The sequence below is a fragment of the Cynara cardunculus genome (genome assembly GCF_001531365.2).
Source record: "Cynara cardunculus var. scolymus isolate 2C chromosome LG 10, CcrdV1, whole genome shotgun sequence".
In the NCBI taxonomy this organism is placed as follows: domain Eukaryota; kingdom Viridiplantae; phylum Streptophyta; class Magnoliopsida; order Asterales; family Asteraceae; genus Cynara; species Cynara cardunculus.
In genome coordinates this window covers 6,261,876-6,283,338 of record NC_037537.1, presented here as the reverse complement: position 1 = coordinate 6,283,338, position 21,463 = coordinate 6,261,876, and the positions used below count along the sequence as shown (strand labels likewise).

Below are 21,463 nucleotides of genomic sequence, written 5' to 3'. Positions count from 1 at the left end.
CGATCAAATCCAATTCACACAGAAAAATTACAAGTGTAAACCGTACAAGCTTTAAGCAATAAACATACTAAATCGACTAAGAGTTAATCGGACTAAAACTCAACCAAAAACACAAATTTCACACTCTTTAACCAAAAATTTGGATCAAAAATATGAAAATTCATGAATTTTGAAGAACATTCAACAGTATTCGAAAACTCAAAAATCGATCAAATCAGGTTCAAAACTTGTTTAGAATCAAAAATACTGTGAATCAAACTTATTCAAAATCAGATGGCGAATCTAGCAATGCAGATAATATCGATTAACAATCAAAATTCAACCAAAATATGATTAAAAACAGATCCTGGATGAAGAACAGATATGAACAGATGAAGAACAGATCGAAAATCCTCTAAAATTCATGCAAATTTGTGTAAATTTGTTTAATCCTCTAATCAAAACTGTTGCAGTCTGCTCTGATACCAATTGAAATTCCCAAATCTCATACAAACATGATTATGATATTCAAGAATAAAGATGAAGAGAGAGTAGATCACCAAATCTCTTGAACAATTGAGAGAGAGAAATTACAAAGCTAATTTCATATTACAAACTGCTAATGACTTGCTAATTACAATTACAAAGGAAAATACTATTTATACTAAGGAAGGAATAAAACTATTCTATTATAAAGCATGTAAAATATGGAGAACTTGAATACAACAATAACGCACATACTTAAGCCCAACAAGAGCCACGACCACCTACGCACGTCTGATTTCAGGGGCTGATTCCACGTTCTCACAAAATTGAAGCGGTTTCTTCTCATCTAGGGGGTATAAAAACCCGATTCTAACAGTCATTTGGGGGAATTATTGGGAATCGCATTTTCAATTCAAGAGGATAAGAAAGTGACGACTTGTAGAGGAGATTCATCAATTTTATCTTGTTTTAGGTAATTTTCATATTTTTATTTTCAGTTGTAAACTAGGTTTTGCCATGAGTGGCTAGCTTTTTTTTCATTCCAACATTGATTTAATTAGGTTTTGATTTGTTATTGCTTTGAAATTTCATTGTAAGCATGTTTGAACAAGCTTATTTGCTTGATTTCTGAACTTAATGTTAATCATATTTGGGTTTTCAATTAGTTTAGCTAACTGATTGGACTTCTCTTATGGAATGGTTATTCAAAATTCTTAGATACGTAATCGTCTTAGAATTTTGATAGAGTAACGCTAGTATTCATTTGGTTTCGATAATGTTCCCGGATTGAATATTTGAAATCTCGCGATTTAAGCATCAATAAGCGGAGCTTATGAGCTTATGGCTTTGAGTTAGTACTTTTTCTAGTCCGTTAAAGCTAATCGCACCTATGAGTTTAAGAGCTTATTTAAACTTGTATTTGTGGTTAAGAGTTCATTAGAGAGCTTATTTTAATCGACGATTATCTATGAAAATTTTGGGTCGTTAGAGCTTGTTAACGATTAAATCAATTCGGGCTTGTCCTTTCCATTTACATTTTTGGAATCGATGATAGGCACTAACATCTTAGCCGGTATTGAATCAATGTTGGGTCTTTAATCAGTTGTTTTAATTTATATTTTATCGCATGTTTAGAGTAATTAATCAAATCTAACACCCCCTCGTAATTATTAATTTTTACGTTTTTATCGTGTACTTGATTCGCTAGTCGTACAATGTTAGACCGAGTCTCTATGGATTCAACCCGACTTACACTACTACAATTTTGGTTATTACTAGTCATTAGTTTGACTTTATTATTTGGTGGATGTAACACCCCCAAACACCACATTTGCATATAACACATATTTTATTACATAGAAATATAGTTTACATCACAAGGTCCCACTAGTACAAGGATTCCTATATGTACCAAATCTACATATGAAAATTTCCAAAACAAATCCTATACTAATACATGTAATACAACATGTGTCTTCAAAATAAGCAATCTTAAGCAGATCTTCAAAAGCAGATAACAGGTTAGGAAAATATTCACATTTTCCCTTTCCCCTTATTATCTATGGACCCCGCCATTCCTGCATTGCATAATTTTTAAAACAGAAAATGAGGGTTAGACCAGAAGGGTCTAGTGAGTAAATTTCTTCTTTGCAAACGCAAGGTGATGAACACCAAAATGTAATAAAGTAACTTTGCTCAGATATATTTGTAATATAATTAAATAATGCAATTCTCAATAGCATGTATAATAGAGTAAACTCAAGAACCTCAATTCTATTAAATAAATGTATCTGCTTAAAGATCCAACATTCTCAATATGAAACAAATATTGTGACTAAGGCTTCTTAAATCACCAAACCATTCCTTTGTAAATTTTATAGGAAAGTTTTAAGGCAATACTTGTCCTTTATGACAAACCATTTTCCCTTTCTCAATAACATCTAAATTAATATTTCTAATAAGAATAATATCTCTAATTCATCAAGTCACAAAGAAATGATGATTCAAAGTTATTAAATCCAATTAGTAATAATAATAAGAGTTATAATAATATCCACATATGATAATGCCTCCTTTATTCCAACTACACCTCTCCTTGATATGCCACCCTTATTCCTCCATCAAAACAGGGCTACTTATCAGAACAGACAAAAGTCACCATGTCTGAAAGTATCCATTCCCAGTTCCAAGTCAGAACAGACAAAAGTCACCATGTCTGGGAAACTACCACTTAAAACAAGTTTCATACCAAAACCGACTTACGTCACTGCGCTTGGTAGAAACAGTTTACAAAATCCAATTCCATACCAAAACAGACTTACGTCACTACGCTTGGTAGGAAGGTTTCCCAAAATATAGTTTCAAACCAAAACAGACTTACGCCACCACACTTGGTAGAAAAATTTTCCCAAATCCAGTTCCATAACAAAACAGACTTACGTCACCACGCTTGGTAGGAACATATCTTTTTATTTAAAAAGATAAAATACCACTTTTATAAATCCATAATTAAACCCAATAATAGACAATTTTAAATTATATAAATGTATAAAATATTCAATATGGTCACCCGGATAAGTTATCCGGATATACAATCCGGACAACACTTAGTCCCTTCTTGTCTGATATACTAATCCAGACAACATTTAGTGGATTTAAGACTAAATCGCATGACTCATGTCCGGTTTAAGGTAATCCGGACAACACATGATCGATTTCAAACTAAACCGCTAAATACGTGATCGGTTTATGACTAATCCGCATGACCCTTAAGCGATTTAAGGCTAAACCGCACAATGCTTAGTCGTATTCATACTTCTCCGTTCAAAACCTTTATGAATAAATCGGATAACTCTTATCCGGTTTAAGAGTAATCCGGACAAGCTTTATCCGGTTTAGACTTAATCCGGTCACCCCTTATCCGAATAAAAACCTTAATTGATTAACTGATTTTGTTCCAATAATAAACAGCATTCAAGTAAAACCAGTAGCAAATTTTATGTAAAAAGGGTTTAGAAATTACTCACCTTTATGTAAAAAGTCAGATTTTGGAGAAGATAAAACCAAAATGATTCCAATCTTGATCTCCGGACAATTCGTCTTTCTAATTCCTCTCATCTCCAAAATGAGGCAAGAAAAAGAATCCTCATAAAAACTTCATACTTATACTTTCCAAATTTGGAAAGTCGATTTTCCACCCCCCACATGCATGTACATAACCGAATCACCATGCATGTAGGCACATATACACTTTTACATATTCTTTCATATATTACACACACACACACATACATATATATATATATATATGTACACCTACATATTATGTACATATATTCCCATGCATAAAACACACATACTCACAAATTTAATCAATGTAAGCATGTATCCTCATAAACAATTAATTCATATGATAAATACCTTGAGCAATAACCCGGACCCGGTTATCACAGTGGACTCGGCATCCATCAAATTTTTGGTGTCGTTGCCGAGGACTCGGTATTACTAACAGTTTATGCCTAGATCTTCATATAAAGGTTCATCTTTGCCAATAAATCTAGAAATCGAACGAACCGCAAAACGACTGAGGAAACAAGCCAAGTTTAGAAAGAAGTTTGGCGAGGGACCTTCATCACCAGGGTTAAATATCTTGCAAGATATTAAGCTATCGAGCGATTCGGACGAACAGGAAGAAAAGTACGACGAGGAAGACGAAAAGAAGGCAGACGCGATGGCTGCCGAACAAGACGAGCGAACTCTACGAGAGTTAGCGACACATGATGTTGCTCAGGTTCCTATCTGTATCAGGTATCCGCAAGGTAACACAAATTTTGTTTTAAAAACTGGTTTGGTCTACCTATTACCTTCCTACCACGGTTTGGAGAACGAGGACCCGAACAAACACTTCAAGGAATTCCATATGGTGTGTTTAAGCATGAAACCAACGAGGTTACGAAGGATCTTATAAAGTTAAAGGCATTCCCTTTTTCTTTAAAAGATCGGGCTAAAGATTGGCTCTAGTCGTTACCGCCTGGTTCGGTAATGACTTGGAACCAAATGGCGCGGTTATTTTTAGATAAATGCTTTCCCGCCTCCCGATTTGTTACACTCTGTAGAGAAATTTGCAGCATCAAACAAAGAGATGTGGAAACCCTCCATGAATATTGGGAGAGGTTCAAACATCTCTGCGTTAGTTGCCCGCAACACGGAATTTCCGAGCAACTTTTGTTGCATTATTTTTATGAGGGCCTTCTTCCTATGGAAAGGAAGATGATCGATGCCGCTAGTGGAGGGGCAATTTTTAATAAAACCCCAACTCAAGTGAGGGCTCTGATCACCACTATGGCTGAGAACTCTCAGCATTTTAGTGTGCGAGGTTATTTAAGGAGAGAGCCCCAAAAGATTAATGAGGTTAATAACGGTACCATTGAGAGTAGGTTATTTGATTTGACTAACCTCGTTAAACAATTAGTTATGGGTAAAGAGAAGGTTAAGGCATGCGGTATATACAATGGGGCAAACCATCTGACGGACACGTGTCCGCAACTCGAAGAGGATGTTTTGGTTGCACCTGAAGATGTCAACACCATCGCAGGCTTTCTAGGCCAACAACCGCATCAAAGGTTTTATAACCAGAGCTTTGGTGCCCAAATACCTTTGCAACAATTCCAGCAAAGGCCAATCCAGCAGCCATTCCAACAGAGAGCGTCGTTTCAGCCGAACAACCAAGCCTCAAGCAGTGCAGGTATGTCTTTATAAGATATTGTAAATCTCTTGCTACTAACACTCAATAATTTCAGCAAGAGACGATGACGAATATCCAGAATTTGGTAACCCAGAATCAAAGTTTAGCAGCCCAACAGAAGAATTTGGAAGCTCAAATCGGGCAAATGGTGATTTTGCTTAATCGCATTGAGAGCCAAGGTAAGTTACCGTCCCAAACTGAAACTAACCTGAAAGCTAATGTTAGTGTCATTACTTTGAGAAACAGGACGGTTCCGGATCCCGAACCCAAAGCAAGAAGGAGCGAGAGGAAAGAAGAGAAAGTGGCCGAGATTACGGGCGACAAGTCAAATAAAGACAAGGTTGAAGGTAAAAACATAGAGGACAAAGAAAAGAWGCCCGAATTGGTCATCCGACCACCATTCCCAAAGAGATTTGAGCAAACGAAGAAGGAGCAAGAAGACAAGGAGATTACGGAGACTTTTCGCCGAGTTAAGGTAAACATTCCACTCTTAGATGCTATTAAAAGAGTACCTCGATATGCTAAGTTTTTGAAGGAGTTGTATACGAACAAGAAGAAATTGACCGGGAACGATAAGGTTAGCATGAGCGAGAACGTATCTGCCGTGCTTCAAGGAGAAAAGATGCCACCTAAGTGCAAGGACCCAGGTATGTTCACTATTCCTTGTAAGTTAGGTAATGTTTCAATAGATAAAGTCATGTTAGACTTAGGCGCATCTATAAATATCATGTCTTACTCAATTTATTCATCACTGAATGTAGGACCTCTTTAGAGGACAGGAGTTGTAATACAACTCGCCGATAGGTCCAATGTATATCTCAAGAGAGTCATTGACGATGTGTTGGTTAAAGTTAACGAGTTGGTCTTCCCGGCTGATTTATATGTCATAGATATGGAGGAGCATAATACCTCCAAATCACCTTTGATATTGTTGGGAAGACCATTTCTAAAAACATCAAAAACAAAAATTGATGTTCATGATGGTACGTTAACTATGGAATTTGATGGTGAGGTCATTAAATATAAAATTTAATGCCATTAGATATCCCAGTGATGTGTCTTCTGCCAGTTTTGTTGATGTTTTGGATCCTATTACTCATGATTTGTATCACTTGACTAATCGAGATTTGTTGGAGGTTGCGATTATAAGGCACCTAGATGCAAGGACAATTAATTTGTTGATAAAGAAGTATTATTTAGGGCCCGAGCTTAAAGAGATGGTCTTAGCCAAGGAATCTAACCGACACAAAAGTTTCAGGTATCAATGTTAATTTACCTTCTTCTTACACTAAGTTATTTCCTTCTATTTTGCAGGCCCGATACTTGACTTGAAGGAGTTACAGGACCACCTCAAGTATGCCTACCTAGGCAAGGACAATACTCTACCGGTGATCATCTCTACTGAACTATCAAGCGAAGAAAAAAAATGGTTGGTGAATGTGCTTGAAGAGCATAAAGAGGCAATCGGCTGGACTATAGCTGATATCAAGAGATTGAGCCCCTCAGTTTGTATGCATAAGATTCTACTCGAGGATGACTATAAGCCTTTCTGTGAAGCTCAACGATGCCTCAACCCACCTATGATGGAGGTATTAAAAAAGGAGATCCTCAAACTCCTTGATGCAGGTATTATCTATTCAATTTTATATAGCAAATGGGTAAGCCCTGTTCAGGTAGTACCCAAAAAGACGGGTTTGACGGTAGTTAAGAACACCGAAGGTGAGTCGGTGCCTACTCGAGTCCAAAATGGATGGCGAGTATGCATCGACTATAGGAGGTTGAACTCGTCTACTAGAAAGGATCATTTTCCACTTCCCTTTATCGACCAAATGTTGGAACAATTAGCGAGAAAGTCTCAATATTGTCTAGATGGATACTCCGGTTTTCATCAAATCCCGGTAGCGCCAGGAAAATACTACTTTTACATGCCCGTTTGGTACATTTGCCTATAGGCATATGCCTTTTGGCCTTTGTAACGCACCAACTACTTTTCAATGTTTCATGGTAAGTATCTTTTTTGAGTATGTAAAGAGTATCATTGAGGTGTTTATGGATGATTTTACCGTATATGGTAACTCGTTTGAGGACTGTTTGAACAATTTGACCAAGATTTTAAAAAGATGCATAGAGACTAACCTTGTTTTGAATTATGAAAAATGTCACTTTATGGTTAGTCATAGTCTTATTTTGGGTCATATTGTTTCAAAGAAGGGTATAGAGGTAGACAACTCTACCTTACCCAACTTGTGTTAAGGAAGTTCGTTCTTCCTTGGTCATGCAGGGTTCTATAGGAGATTTATTAAGGATTTTTTGAACATAACCCGACCACTTTGTTGTCTCTTACAAAAGGACGTGGACTTCCACTTCGATGGTGAATGCAAGAAGGCATTCAATAAATTAAAAGATAAGTTAACTTCTGCACCCATAATTCAGCCCCCAAATTGGGATCTCCCTTTTGAGATCATGTGTGACGCGAGTAATTACGCGGTCGGGGCTGTTTTGTGACAGAAGTTTGGTAAGGACCCACACGTGAAATAATATGCTTCTCGGACGTTGGATAGTGCCCAAAGCAACTATTCAACGACCGAGAAGAAACTTTTGGCCATAGTATTTGCTTTAGAGAAGTTTCGTCAGTATTTACTTGGTACTAAATTGATTGTTTTTTCTGATCATGCAGCTTTTAAATATTTAATGAAGAAGAAGGATGCCAAGTCTCGCCTTATCCGTTGGATGTTGCTTCTACAAGAGTTCAACCTAGAGATTCAGGATAAGAGTGGATCAGAGAACTTGGTGGCGATCATTTGAGTTGTTCGCTAAATGGTGAGGATCCTTCTACCTTGAAGGATGAATTTTTGGACGAGCATCTTCTGACCGTTCAACAGACGACACCCTGGTACGCTGACTTAGTGAACTATCTAGTTACCAACACTTTGTCAGGTACATTGACTAGAACTGAAAAGGATAAGATTAAGAGTCAAGCAAAGTATTATATTTGGGATGACCCCTACCTTTGGAAGCATTGCTCTGATCAGATTATCAAGCGATGTGTCCTCCAACATGAAGTACAAAGTGCACTTCGATTTTGTCACGAATATGCTTGTGGGGGACATTTTGGTCCAAAGCGTACGGCACACAAAGTGCTTAATTGTGGATTGTTTTGGCCATCCATTTTTAAAAACGCTTATATGTTTTGCAAGAGTTGTGATAGGTGCCAAAAGACGGGGAATATTGGACCACAAAATCAAATGCCCCAAAACCCGATTTTATTTTGTGACATCTTTGATGTATGGGGCATTGATTTTATGGGACCCTTTTCCCGCCTCTTCTGGATTTACCTATATTTTATTGTGTGTCGATTATGTCTCGAAATGGGTGGAAGCTAAAGCCACCAAAACTGACGATTCTCGTACTGTTTCAGCTTTTCTTGGATTTAACATCTTTGCCAGGTTCGGCACACCAAGGGCCGTCATAAGCGGTCAAGGGACGCACTTTTGCAATAAAGTGATCAAGGCGCTGTTTAAGAAGTACCATGTCACTCATCGGATTTCAATCGCATACCGTCCTCAATCCAACAGGTAAGCTGAAATCTCTAACAGGGAGATCAAATCCATTCTAGAGAAGAACGTAAATCCTAATCACAAGGATTGGACCGAGCGTTTGGACGATGCTTTATGGGCCTACCATACGACCAACAAAACACCTATAGGTATGTCCCCTTTTCGATTAGTTTATGGTAAACCATGTCATCTACCTGCTGAACTAGAGCACAGGGCCTTTTGGGCTGTCAAGAAGTGTAACATACGGATGGATGACATGGGAGTTCTAAGGAAGCTACAACTTCAAGAATTAGAGGAAATCGGAAACGATGCATACGAGAGCTCTAAGATCTACAAGGAGTGGACCAAGGCTTTCCACGATAAGCTCATCTCCTAGAAAGAGTTTGTGGTCAGACAAAAGGTTTTACTCTTTCATTCACGCCTACAGTTGTTTCCCGGTAAGCTTAGATCACGGTGGGTTGGTCCTTTCATAGTTGTTAAGGTTTATGCCCATGGAGCAGTCGATATTGAAAGCCCGAAAACGGGTAAGTCGTTTAAGGTGAACGGGCATAGATTGAAACCTTTTTATGAAGGTTTTCAGTCTACGGACGTTGATGTTATGGCTCTTGAGCCACCGCCCGTTGTTAGTTAGGTTAGGTAGTGTCTAGCCAAAGACGTTAAAGAAAGGCGCTGATTGGGAGGCAACCCAATTTTTATTGCTTTATTTTCGTTCTAGTTTAGTTTCTTTTAGTTTTAGTCATCTTTCGAGATTGATGAGTTGATTTCCTAGGTTGTCTTGTGAGTATTGATGTTCCACCACACCCCCCCTCCCCCCCGGGTGCAAAGAGGCTTTTACCACCCGCTTGGACTGTGTATTGGGCACAAGTCTACATATCCAGGGGAGTTTTCTCGTTCCCTTTGCTTTTTAATGTTTTAGACTACGCCAATGAATGCATACATTGAGGACAATATGGTTCAAGTGTGGGGAGGGAATTAGTGTGGGGATGTGCGAGAGTGTGTTAGAAAGCGCTAAAATTTTCGAACTTTTGGCTTTATTTTGGGCATTTGTTAAGTGAATTGCATGAGTGACGATCTTCTTTATTTTCAATGCCATAAACATCATAGCATGAACGATTGTATGACTTACTTGTTAGTCGTGATTAGCATATTTGAGATAACTTTTGTGAAGCTCGCTAATTTTATAGACAAAATGCACCCGTGAGCTTTTGAGCCATGGTCGAACACTATTTTCGATACCATTTCATTTTTGTGTGCATTGCATATTCCATGTTCATCACACTCTAGAACTTGCGTTAGGTCTCTTCAAGATTGCATCTAGGCAATACTAGTGTGTGGAAATGACAAAGGCCATCTTTGATGTTTTTCTTTTAACCATTTAACCTAAAAGTCAACCTTTATTCATTTGTCCTTTTTGATCACCCTTTTGAGCCTAACCACCTACTTTCTTGACTTTAACACCACAAGTTAACCCGTAAGCCAAACACTTCTCTCACTGGACTTTGGAATGAGACTACATACTCTTAGTTAGAAGTGTTTGTTGTATGATCCTTATACCATCTACACGATTTTCAACACCTATATAATGATCGGTAGAAGTTCAAGAAAAAGAAAAAAAGGAGAAAAAGAAGAAATATATATATATATATATATATATATATGTTCCATATGTGGAAATGAGAAGGAAAAAAATGTATAAATGGAGACCGAACAATGGAAGAAACACAATTGTCTTCATAATGTTTTTAGTGAATAAGAGCTAAGAGATTGAGAAATTTTGTGATCGCTTTGTGGAATCGATGATAGGCACTAACATCTTAACCGGTATTGAATCAATGTTGGGTCTTTAATCAATTGTTTTAATTTATATTTTATCGCATGTTTAGAGTAAATAATCAAATCCAACACCCCCCATAATTATTAGTTTTTACGTTTTCATCATGTACTTGATTCGCTAGTCGTACAACGTTAGACCAAGTCTCTGTGGATTCGACCCCGCTTACACTACTACAATTTTGGTTGTAACTAGTCGTTAGTTGGACGACTTTATTATTTGGTGGACTCGACATCCGTCATAAATCTATGGTCGTAATGAGTTCAAGGTTTATCAAGTGCAACACTCAACAAATATGCCAATTTCATTCATAAAAGATTTAGCTAACACGAAATCTTTATAATCAATTTTCACCCACACATAAAAATGTTTAGTATCACTAATACATAATTGTGCGAAGTGACTACAAATGTCAAACACATAAATTCAATTAGTATAATGTATTTTATTTACCAATAACATTGACGGTAATAAAAGAAAATGCATCAAGAACGAAACATTAACATGGACCATTTTAGTCACATCATACACTTACTAACACCATAAGTATTAATAATTTCATGCACTAAACAACGTGTTACAGATCGTGATCGTGCAAAATTCAAGGAAAAATTATGCGACCAAAAGTTATCAAAATCTTCACCTCAAATAATAAAATAGCATCTCTATGTCTTTAGAAGATTTCTTCACTCGCCAAGCTTGTTTAAAATATTTTTCTTTCAAACCAAAATCTGAGACATAAAAAACCAGAATCAAAAAATTAAGATTTACAAGCATGTTTTGTAGGAAATTTTTCAATTCTTTTATGTTTCTAAGAATACCTTTTAGATTTGTTGTTTGAATAATAGGTATTATCAGGAACTTGTTTAGAAGTATCACCCTTGAAAAATTTAACTGGGATTTCCTTCTCTTTCCCTTTTAATTTTATATCATCAACAATAATCTTTTCTTTTTGGTGCCAAGTCAAACTTATCAATCTATTCGTTTGAACAAACGTTAGAATTCATGCAAGCAGAAAAATCAATTTCTTCAAAAGTTTTCACTTTATCAACTGAAGATTTTGAAGTAGAAGTTGATTGCATTTCAGAATCAGACTGTTGAAAAACATTTCCCCAAAATCTTTACAAGATACATCAGATTCAGTAGAAGAAACATTTGCAGGATCTTGAACTTGATTACATTTTGAAGCATTTGAAATAGACAGGTCAAGGTTTTTAATTTTCAACAAGAGTTGATTTTGTTCTTCTTCAAAAATTTATAATGTTAGAAATCTTTTCTTCAAGAAAAGGTGGAAAATACATTTTTTGTGCAACTTGATCTTTAGTAGGTTCCCAAATGATTTTGGGAAAGTTCTTCATTTGTGTAGCTTCTAAAATAATCATCCGACAAAGGTTGTCTTACATATGGATAAGTGTCATTGAGTTTCGCATACACAAATGAGAGTTGCATTTTATCAAGTCTTTTCCTGTTGAAATCTTATTTTGCCTCAATTTCAGCAGATGATTTAGTAAAATTCATTATGTATTTAGTGAAATCGATGTTGAAATAGTCGTTGGTCAACATGATGGCAAGAGGGTGTTTTTGCCGAAGATTCCTTTATGCCCATCAGAAGATGACATGTTCCCATTTAAGCTAAAGCAAAAGCAGTTTCCAGTTCGATCGAGCTTCACTATGACGATTAGATAAATCTCAAGGACAAACGATCCCAAACGTAGGTGTTTATCTGCCAAAATCGGTGTTCTCTCATGGCCAACTTTACGTCGCATTATCTAGAGGTATATCACAAGGAACTACAAAGGTATTGGTTAAACCTGCCAAAAATTTCAACCATCATGGAGTTTATACATCAAACGTGGTCTATCAAGAGGTTTTACACGATTAAGGTACTTGGCAATCATTGATTATTAAGCATTCATTACATTATGTATTTGTGTGTATATATAGTTACTTACAATCACTCTGTATTTCTTGCAGCCGATTCAAGACTTCTTTTTGAAGACATATATTTGATGAAAAGTTCATAACTTAATGAATCGATTTGGTTTTATTAGTTGTTGAACACTCTATTAGTTGTTATGGATCAGTGGATGATTTTTTTTGTTTAGATTGGTTGATTATGATTATGGTTTAAATTTTGTAGAGTACTTATTGAATTCGGAGTATTGATAATTGATCATGGTATTTGAATTTTGTAGAGTACTTTTTGAATTTGGGGCTCTGGTCCTTAAGGACTAGAAGAGCTCTGGTTGGTCTTGCTTTGTATGATGCAAGCTTTACCATGGGGTATTTTAGATCTCTAAAGACAAGTTTGCAGATTTAGACTTGTCTTGCAAACACATTTCAGATCTTTGAAGACAATTCTGCATATTTAGACTTCCATACTTGGCACACGTTTCAATAAATCCCACTAATTTAGGATGCAATTGATATTATTCTTCAGTTAATTAATTTGTGTGGTAAGTGATGAGTCGTGGAACTTTTATACAAAGAGGCTAAGTAGGAGACCTAGAGGCTCTGCATGTACTATGCAGAGATATGTGTTTGGGAGTTAAGTTATGTATCCAAGTACTTGGTTATTTGCACGCAAGACTTCGGTCTTCATGCCCTGTGTGTCAAAGCTCTGTATCTGAGCTCTGTATCTGAGCTTTTGGTTCTAGGCAACTTCATGACTAAATCCTCTTGGACTAAATCCTCGAGGACTAAATCATCTTCATACTTCGTCTTCATTTTTTTTTTTTTTTTTGACCAGAGGGCTTTTGGTTGGCCTTGCTTTTGGTTGGTGAGTCCAAAGGAGCTGTGGTCATTAAGAACCAGAGGAGCTCTAGTTGATCTTGCTCTGTATGATGCAAGTTTTACCATGGAGTTATTTCAAGAGTACAAGTCTGTAGAGCCATTCTTCAGAGTCATTTTTCAGAGTTATACTTCAGAGTTATTTCAAGAGTACAAGTCTGAAAAAGAAGAGTTCAGAGTTATTCAAATACCCAATATCTTTAAACATGAAGACCAACTAGAGTCCCTCTGGTTACTCCACAATTATTCAAGAGTACAAGTCTGAAGAGTCATTCTTCAGAGTTATTTCAAGAGTACAACTCTAAAGAGTCATTCTTCATAGTTATTCTTCAGAGTTATTTCAAGAGTACAACTCTGAAGTCATTTTTCAAAGTTATTATTTCAGACTTATACTAACACATTTAAGAGACCTAGAGATAAGTCTTGGAGACTAAAGATTAGTCTTGAAGACTAAAGTCGTGTCTGAACTCTGAAGTCTTCTTTTCCAGACTTAGCTCACCCGAACTCTGAAGCCTGAACTCTGAAGTCTTCTTTTTCAGACTTAGCTCAACCGAACTCTGAAGTCTTTCTTTTTAGACTTAGCTCACCAAAACTCTAAAGTCTTTTTTTTTTTCAGATTTAGCTCACCCGAACTCTAGATCTTTGAAGACAAGTCTGCATATTTAGACTTTCATACTTGGCCCACGTTTCAATCAACTCCACTAATTTAGGATGCAATTGATTTTATTCTTGGGTTAATTAATTCGTGTGGAAACTAATGAGTCGTGGAACCTTTACATAGACGGGCTAAGTAGGGGACCAGAGGCTCTACATGCACTATGTAGAGGCTCTGTGTCTAGGAGTTGAGCTTTGTATCCTAGTACTTTGATATTTGTACGGAAGACTTCGGTCTTCATGCCCTTTGTGTCCGAGCTTTGTATCTGAGCTCTTGGTTCCAGGCAACTAATGACTAAGTCCTCTTGGACTAAATTATCTTCAGACTTCGTCTTCATTTTTGTTGACCAGAGGGGCTTTGGTTGACCAGAGGGCCTTTGGTTGGCCTTGCTTTTGGTTGGCGAGTCCAGAGGGCTCTGGTCCTTAAGGACCAGAGGAGCTATGATTGATCTTGCTCTGTATGATTCAAGCTTTACCATGGGGTATTTCAGATATCTGAAGACAAGTCTGCAGATTTGGGCTTGTCTTGTAAACACGTTATTTTACTTTCCAATTTGTAGATCTCGCTGCATTACGGGTATACTACTAGTATCAATATAAATATATAATGGAATTCAATAAGTTATTGATATGATAAATTAAAATTTAATATTTTTAAATCATGAATTGTTGTTGAATTTGACTCGAATCTTAATGCATATTAATGAAAAAAGAAATTATTGAAAGACACTTAAGCATATAAAATGGAAAAAGATGCCTTAAAATATTCGACAGATTGATAAATGCACTATAAAAATTTAGTATATTCAATTTTAAAGTATATATATATTGATGTGTCTAAAAAAAAATTGTATGTTACTTGCGCGGTTTGTTGATTGTAAAAGGGGTTGCAAACTTGCAATGTGGTTACTCCTTTATTCCCCAAATTTATGTGGCGGTGGTCAGCCATCAAAGATTGTCAATACAACTTGAAAACATCACGAAGCCATAATCAATGGCCACTTCTTCCCCTTTCTTCCTCGCCAGAACCTCTATCTTTCACTCCATTAAACCCTTCTCCAATATCACTCTTTCACCCTTCAAAACCCCCCATTTTCACCTCAGATCAACCAGGGTTAGTAATCTCTTCAAATCTTATCGATTCAGGATAATTTCTTCGAATTTCAGAACTCCGTTGATGATTTGCTTGTTTTCAGATGGAAAGAAGTGAAATCAAAGCGGAAAACCAGGTGGGTGAGGATGGAAAGAAGAAGAAGAAGATATTCGTAGCAGGGGCCACCGGAAAAACTGGGAAGAGAATCGTGGATCAGCTGCTGGCCAAGGGTTTTTCCGTCAAGGCCGGTGTTCGTGATACCGATAAGGCTAAAACAACCTTCCCTAATCAAAATCAAGATCTTCAATTCGTAAGTGTTCTATAAACATGATGATGGCAATCGATCATTTTGTGGGATTTGTTCATTTGTTGAATGGAATCCATACATTTTTCAGGTGAAAGCAGATGTAACCGAGGGTTCAGATAAGCTAGCGGAAGCCATTGGTGATGATTCAGATGCTGTCATATGTGCTACTGGTTTTCAGTATTCATGGGACTTATTTGCTCCATGGAAGGTTTCATGCTTGTTCATCTTTCACTTCTCATTTTACCAATTTACTGGCTACTCCTGCATAGGGGTGTTGCTTTTATCGAGCTGCTTGGGCTCGCGCTGGTACGTCTTAAGCTCGAGCTTAATAATTCTCGAGCTCAAAGTCAATCTCGAACACATAATAAAGTTCGTTTATTTTAACGAGTCAGGCTTCATAACACTAATGTTTGACTCGATTGTTCAAAATATCTATCAAATTTTTCGACCCCAGACATTATTCATATGTTCATATATCATAGAAGCGAAATGTATAAAAAACATGGAGCTCAAGCCCGAAGATGATTTAATCAATCTCGAATTCAAGCCCATAAACAAGTTTTATAAACCTTTAATTTTAGGTATAATATATAACTCAAATTTGTTAAAGGATCATCAAACTTGAACATTGAAAAAATATTAGCTTTTGAGCTCGAGCCTGATATTATTTTCTCGAGCAAACTTGAACTTGGCTTGGGTCGGCTCGTTAACACCATTGGCAAACTAGCTGACTCCCAGTTGAAAAAGTTGTTGTTGACCAATAAGATAATTGGTAGTCATAAACTAGTCATGTTAAAGCGTTGTTTGGCGGTTCCTGAATGATTTGGTGCAGAATGATTAAGTGGTTAGAATGATTAAGAGGCTCTTATAATATAGTGCAAAATGAAATATAATTGTTTGGTAATTATTCAAAATGAAATTAGGGCGCTAAATGGTTAAGGGAGGCCCAAGATACAAAATCATTCAGAGAGTTTTAGAACCATTAAGAGGCAAGACTTTTTTCTTTACCAAACAAGATTCACCTCTTAGCGATTCAGAGAATGCATGTTAATGTAAGGGGCTGTTTGTTTGGCTCTTAATGTCACCATTAAGAGCCAACCTCTGAATCGGTCAGAGGTAAAATGTGTTTGGCAAAAAAAAAAACCCCTCTGAATCGTTACACAGACCTCTTAACCATTTTGAGGGTGGGGGGCTACTCAACCATTCAGATTACCATTTCTTCCATCAATACCCTTCCTCACCCACCAAGCAGTTGCGCCCATTTCAGATCTCCCCCTGGTCGCTCCCTTTCTTCTTCCCCCTTCCATTCCCCATCGCTGCACCGCTTCTTCAATCACCTCGTCGGTCCTCGTCGGTGGACGGATAAATGACAGGAGAACGGCCTCCGTAACCTCCTCGGTGATACATCGAGTCGGACTTGGTCCGGCTAGGAGTGAAGGATCTGTAACCTCCTCGGTGATACATCGAGTCGGACTTGGTCCGGCTAGGAGTGAAGGATCTGTAACCTCCTCGGTGATACATCGAGGAATGAGCTGCTTGTAAGACGATGACGACGAGGATGACGAAAAAGGACTCGACGGCTTGCGATGGTGGAGAGAGGGAGAGAGAGAGACTGTATGTGTGCTCCTTCTTTTTCAAGGTGAGAATTGCAGAGGGTAGAGAGAGACAAATCCCTAAAACTATTGAAGATGATGAGTGGGAGGGACTGTGGGAGCCTGAGAGGGTTTTCTTTTAATTTTTTTTAATTTGAATTTCAAAGGGTTAAATCATTCATAGGGTTAAAATGGTAATTTTACTGCCATTCAGATAACAGTTACCAAACAACATTATTTCATTCAACATTTAACCATTCTGACCCTCTTAACCATTATGACCTCTTAACTATTCTGCACTAAATCATTCAACAACTGCCAAACAGCCCCTAAGAGGTAAACAAACAACCTCTTAGTAAAATGATGACAATAACAATGTAAAATGATGTACATGTTGCAAAATTAATTGAGAAAATATTATCGGAAAAAATAGGAAAAAGATTCAAAAAGAGCTTATAAGCTGGTTTATAGCTAACCGAACAAGAGTTTTTCAATAAGCTAAAAAAATAAGTTAACTTATGGTTGTCAAACTTGGCCAAGTACGGTAATCTTGGGGAATCCTATGTTTCAGGTCGATTATTATGGGACCGTAAACCTAGTTGAAGCATGTCGGAAAGGTGGCGTGAGCAAGTTTATCCTCGTAAGTTCTATATTGGTCAACGGTGCTGCAATGGGCCAGTTGCTGAATCCAGCTTACATAATCCTTAATGTTTTCGGATTCGTTTTGGTGGCAAAGCTGAAAGCAGAGGAATACATACGGAAATCTGGTATTGATTACACGATCATAAGGCCCGGTGGCTTAAAAAACGACCCACCAAAGGGCAACATTGTCATGGAACCAGAGGTATACATCTAAAGAATCCTACCTTTTTACTAAACATCTTGGAACAGAACATAACTTTGACTTTTTCTAGTCAAAACGATCAATTTTCAAATTCAAAAATGACATGATTTTATTTCCGTTTTAAACGTTCAATGTTTGTTATCGACACTTCTTCGTATACGATATCAGGGCATGGTCACGTTTACATTCATATCTAATCGAATCTGCAAACATTCGCATCCTAACATTGGCTCGTTTGACCTCGAAAGTCAAACTGTATTAGAAGCACTCTTTTTTGTTCATTCTTTGGATTGCGTCCATCTCGACTAATCCCATCCCATGACCTCCAGTGGTTCTGAGAAGACTTAAACTAGGGTCCACCAAGGAACAAATACCAGTTGAGCTTTCCTAAATGCATCTTACATTTCTTTTTTATAGGATACGCTGTCCGAAGGATCAATATCAAGAGACCAGGTAGCGGAAGTGGCGGTTGAGGCCCTGCTTCATCAGCAATCTTCATACAAAGTCGTGGAGATAGTTGCTCGAACGGAAGCTCCTAAAAAGACATTTGAGGAATTGTTTGGTTCCATCAAAGAACGGTAATTTGTGTGGAACTAAGTATCCGTTATATTTCTATGCCATTCTATACGGTCGTATGTACCTGGCTTTCAATAAAAGATGCAGTCGGGTATACCGCATTACATCATCATTAGCTCAACTGAACGTTGGTTTGAATGAAATATTCAAATTCTGGGGATCAAACATGACCGATTATGTATGATAAACACAGGCGGTGCTGTATTGTTGTGATCCAACGGATACTAAAATTTTGTTTGAAACCAAGAATTAAAAATTAATGTAATTTCTCTGGCTATTGCAAATTGCATGAAACTTTGACTTGATTCATATTTTGGGAAACGTACTTTCAAAACTTTCATCTTTGTATCTAAGATGTAAAGTTTAAACATTTAAGTATCTTATTCGGGTACTTAAATGTTTAAAACTTTACATCTTAGGTACAAAAATGAAAGTTCTGAAAGTACGTTAACCAAAATATGAATCAAGTTAAAGTATGTTAATTTTTCATGTGATTTACCCTGAAAAAAAAACATTATTTGAAAAAAGGATTTACCCTAAAAAAAACAACATTTGAAATTTATGCTTGAAGAAAATAGAAATGACAATCGTCTATAATTATACATCTATGCATAAATGATTAAAGACTTGAGATCACGGGAAACTAACCTGTTTTTTTACTTTTTTACACTTGAAACTTCACAATAAAATGCTGTAAAAGTAACCTTCAAGTGTTTAACTTAACTTTTGATATTTATACTTCTTCAGTGTTGAAATAAATGTGCATAATTAAAAAGAACAAGATGTATAATTACTACCATATTTTAATTAATTAAATGACAATTTGAAAATCAACATTTATTTTAGGACAAACTAAAATAATAGATAAATATGGAATTACATTTCAACAATCACTCATCAAACACAACAGTAAGACACTTTGTGTTGATTGAAAGACCTAAAGTATCTGACCCAATGGACTAGTTAGACCAAATATGTCAGATATCATGATCGCATTACTCGATCAACTACCCTTTTCTTTAGGCACTTGGTTAGTAGATGTCTTGAACCAAGGTATCCACACAGAGGTTCTCTTTTGGTACATTTTGTATGCTTCAACTCTATACTCTTGTTTCAACATCTTTCTTTCAACAAGTATGGTGACATAGGCCAAGCACAAGCTATTAACCAATGCACCAACAAACCCCCAGGTGCACCCTAGGTTCCACCCAAAGATGACCACACCCCACCACCATAACTGTTCACCAAAGTAGTTTGGGTGTCTAGAATAGTACCATAAGCCTTCATCAAGATTGGCCACCCTTGGCTTTCCAACCTCTTTTAGCTTCTCGTTTTTGGTCACAAATCTGTGGAGTTGTGTGTCTGCAAAATGAGCATAAATGATGCCGGTTATGCAGACGAACATCGCGGCTATGTCCCATACATTCAATGGTTGGTTCACCGTGTGGACGGTGTACAATGGTATGCATATACCGATTAGAAATACCTGCGTAAACATCCAGTAATTATCATAACAATATATGTATTTCAAAACCACAAACCCGTTAGAATACTAAAAGTGAATTTTTTTTTTTAAATGGACGGAAATTTAATTAAAACCAAAATAGTGGGGACCAAGTGATTCTGAATGAACTTATTTTATATGTTATTTAAAATCTTCCTGTAAATTTCTAGAAAGCATCTCTAATCGTAGGCTCTTAAAAGCATCTTTAATGGAAGGTTTTTATAAGTAAAAAATATAGATTCTTATAAGAATCATCATGAGAGAGATTTTTTACAATACGCTCACATCTTTGGAGTTCTTATACAACAACCTTGACTTGTCCCTTGAAATTCGTGTAAAAACTGTAACGAGATCTTAACAACTTTTATATGTTTTGACATTCTAACTAATGATGTTAGAAAAAATAAATAGGACCCAGAAAATGGGTTCTTAAAAACCACCATTGTGAAGTTTTATTTAGATTTTTAATTTGGTATTGATGCGACAAAAAATTACAAAAAGTAATTTTCTATAAGAATTTTCATTGGAGATGCTAAGCAAAAACCATAGTGATTTTAGAAAAGATTTTTTGAATCTTGAATTTTATGTGTAATTATATTTTATTAGTTTTTTTTTTAATAACTACATTATTAATGTTGAATTAATGCATAAGCAAGCTTCCTATTAGGAGTTTGACGGTCTGCTGAATTAGAGCATCTCCTTTAGATTTCTTAATATTTATTCAAAATTGAGAATCAAAAATCAAAATCTCTAAAAAAAAAATTACATTCAACTTCAACAACAAATTCTCTATTACGAAGAATCCAACATTAATTATAATATTCAAATAATTCTATTAAAATATTATTTCTTTCTCTAAATGCTTATTTTCAAAGTTTCAGTGCTCAGTTAGGAGCAGTTTACTAAACGTTTATTTGGTAAGTGTTTGCCGAATAAATTTCTTTATCGGATGAATATGACAAGGGTCAAGAATCTTACCGAATAAGAACGATGAAAATGATGGAGAGTCTTACCCGGTAAATGAAGATTACGACTCTTACCCTGGCAAGCACTTACCTGATAAATTGTTACATTCAATACATTTTGATGTACTAAGATCTTACTCATCAAAATATAAGGGGGTTGATATCCCCACCCCCTGACGTCACTTCCCACCCCCTCCTCCTCACATCTTTCCCTCACTCACATCCTCACATTCACCGAATTTTTTAAAAATTTAATTTTAAATTTACATTTCATACCCCTGTAATTAGATAATTAATTTACTTTATATCATTTCCTTTTAAAATTTTCATTTTACACCCTTATCAAATTAACGCACATAATTATATATCAACTATAACATGTTTAAAAAATACATTTTTATTTTAACAAATTACATCATTATAATCGTCTCGTTAATACCTTCGAAATGAGTCCAATATTGAATAGTTTTTGAATTAATTATATTATTATATATTATATATAATATGAAAAAATATTTTTAATATTTATATTTTATACTTT

At 36.2% G+C, this 21,463-nt stretch overlaps 3 protein-coding genes and 1 non-coding gene across 4 annotated transcripts in view; 2 read left to right on the top strand and 2 right to left on the bottom strand.

Annotated features, from left to right (window-relative positions):
* Nucleotides 1–4,569: 4,569 nt before the first annotated feature.
* Nucleotides 4,570–4,676, bottom strand: LOC112520580. The gene has a single exon (XR_003070049.1). It is a non-coding gene; the product is annotated as a small nucleolar RNA R71 (small nucleolar RNA).
* Nucleotides 4,677–8,917: 4,241 nt separating this feature from the next.
* Nucleotides 8,918–9,397, top strand: LOC112519934. Its single transcript, XM_025128253.1, has 2 exons — nt 8,918–9,115; nt 9,194–9,397. The coding sequence occupies exons 1-2, from the start codon at nt 8,918–8,920 to the stop codon at nt 9,395–9,397; spliced, it is 402 nt and encodes a 133-aa protein (XP_024984021.1).
* A 5,585-nt stretch (nt 9,398–14,982) lies between these two features.
* On the top strand, nt 14,983–18,556 carry LOC112519343 (uncharacterized protein At2g34460, chloroplastic). Its single transcript, XM_025127401.1, has 5 exons — nt 14,983–15,155; nt 15,238–15,444; nt 15,530–15,649; nt 17,605–17,877; nt 18,295–18,556. The coding sequence occupies exons 1-5, from the start codon at nt 15,036–15,038 to the stop codon at nt 18,457–18,459; spliced, it is 885 nt and encodes a 294-aa protein (XP_024983169.1). The 5' UTR covers nt 14,983–15,035; the 3' UTR covers nt 18,460–18,556.
* Nucleotides 18,557–19,293: 737 nt separating this feature from the next.
* The window catches only part of LOC112519340 (uncharacterized protein C594.04c), a 4,270-nt gene continuing 2,100 nt past the window's right edge, over nt 19,294–21,463 (bottom strand). Inside the window, exon 3 of the mRNA XM_025127398.1 lies at nt 19,294–19,939. Coding sequence (XP_024983166.1) covers nt 19,457–19,939 — 483 coding nt within the window. The 3' untranslated portion in view covers nt 19,294–19,456. The remainder of the gene's footprint in view (nt 19,940–21,463) is intronic.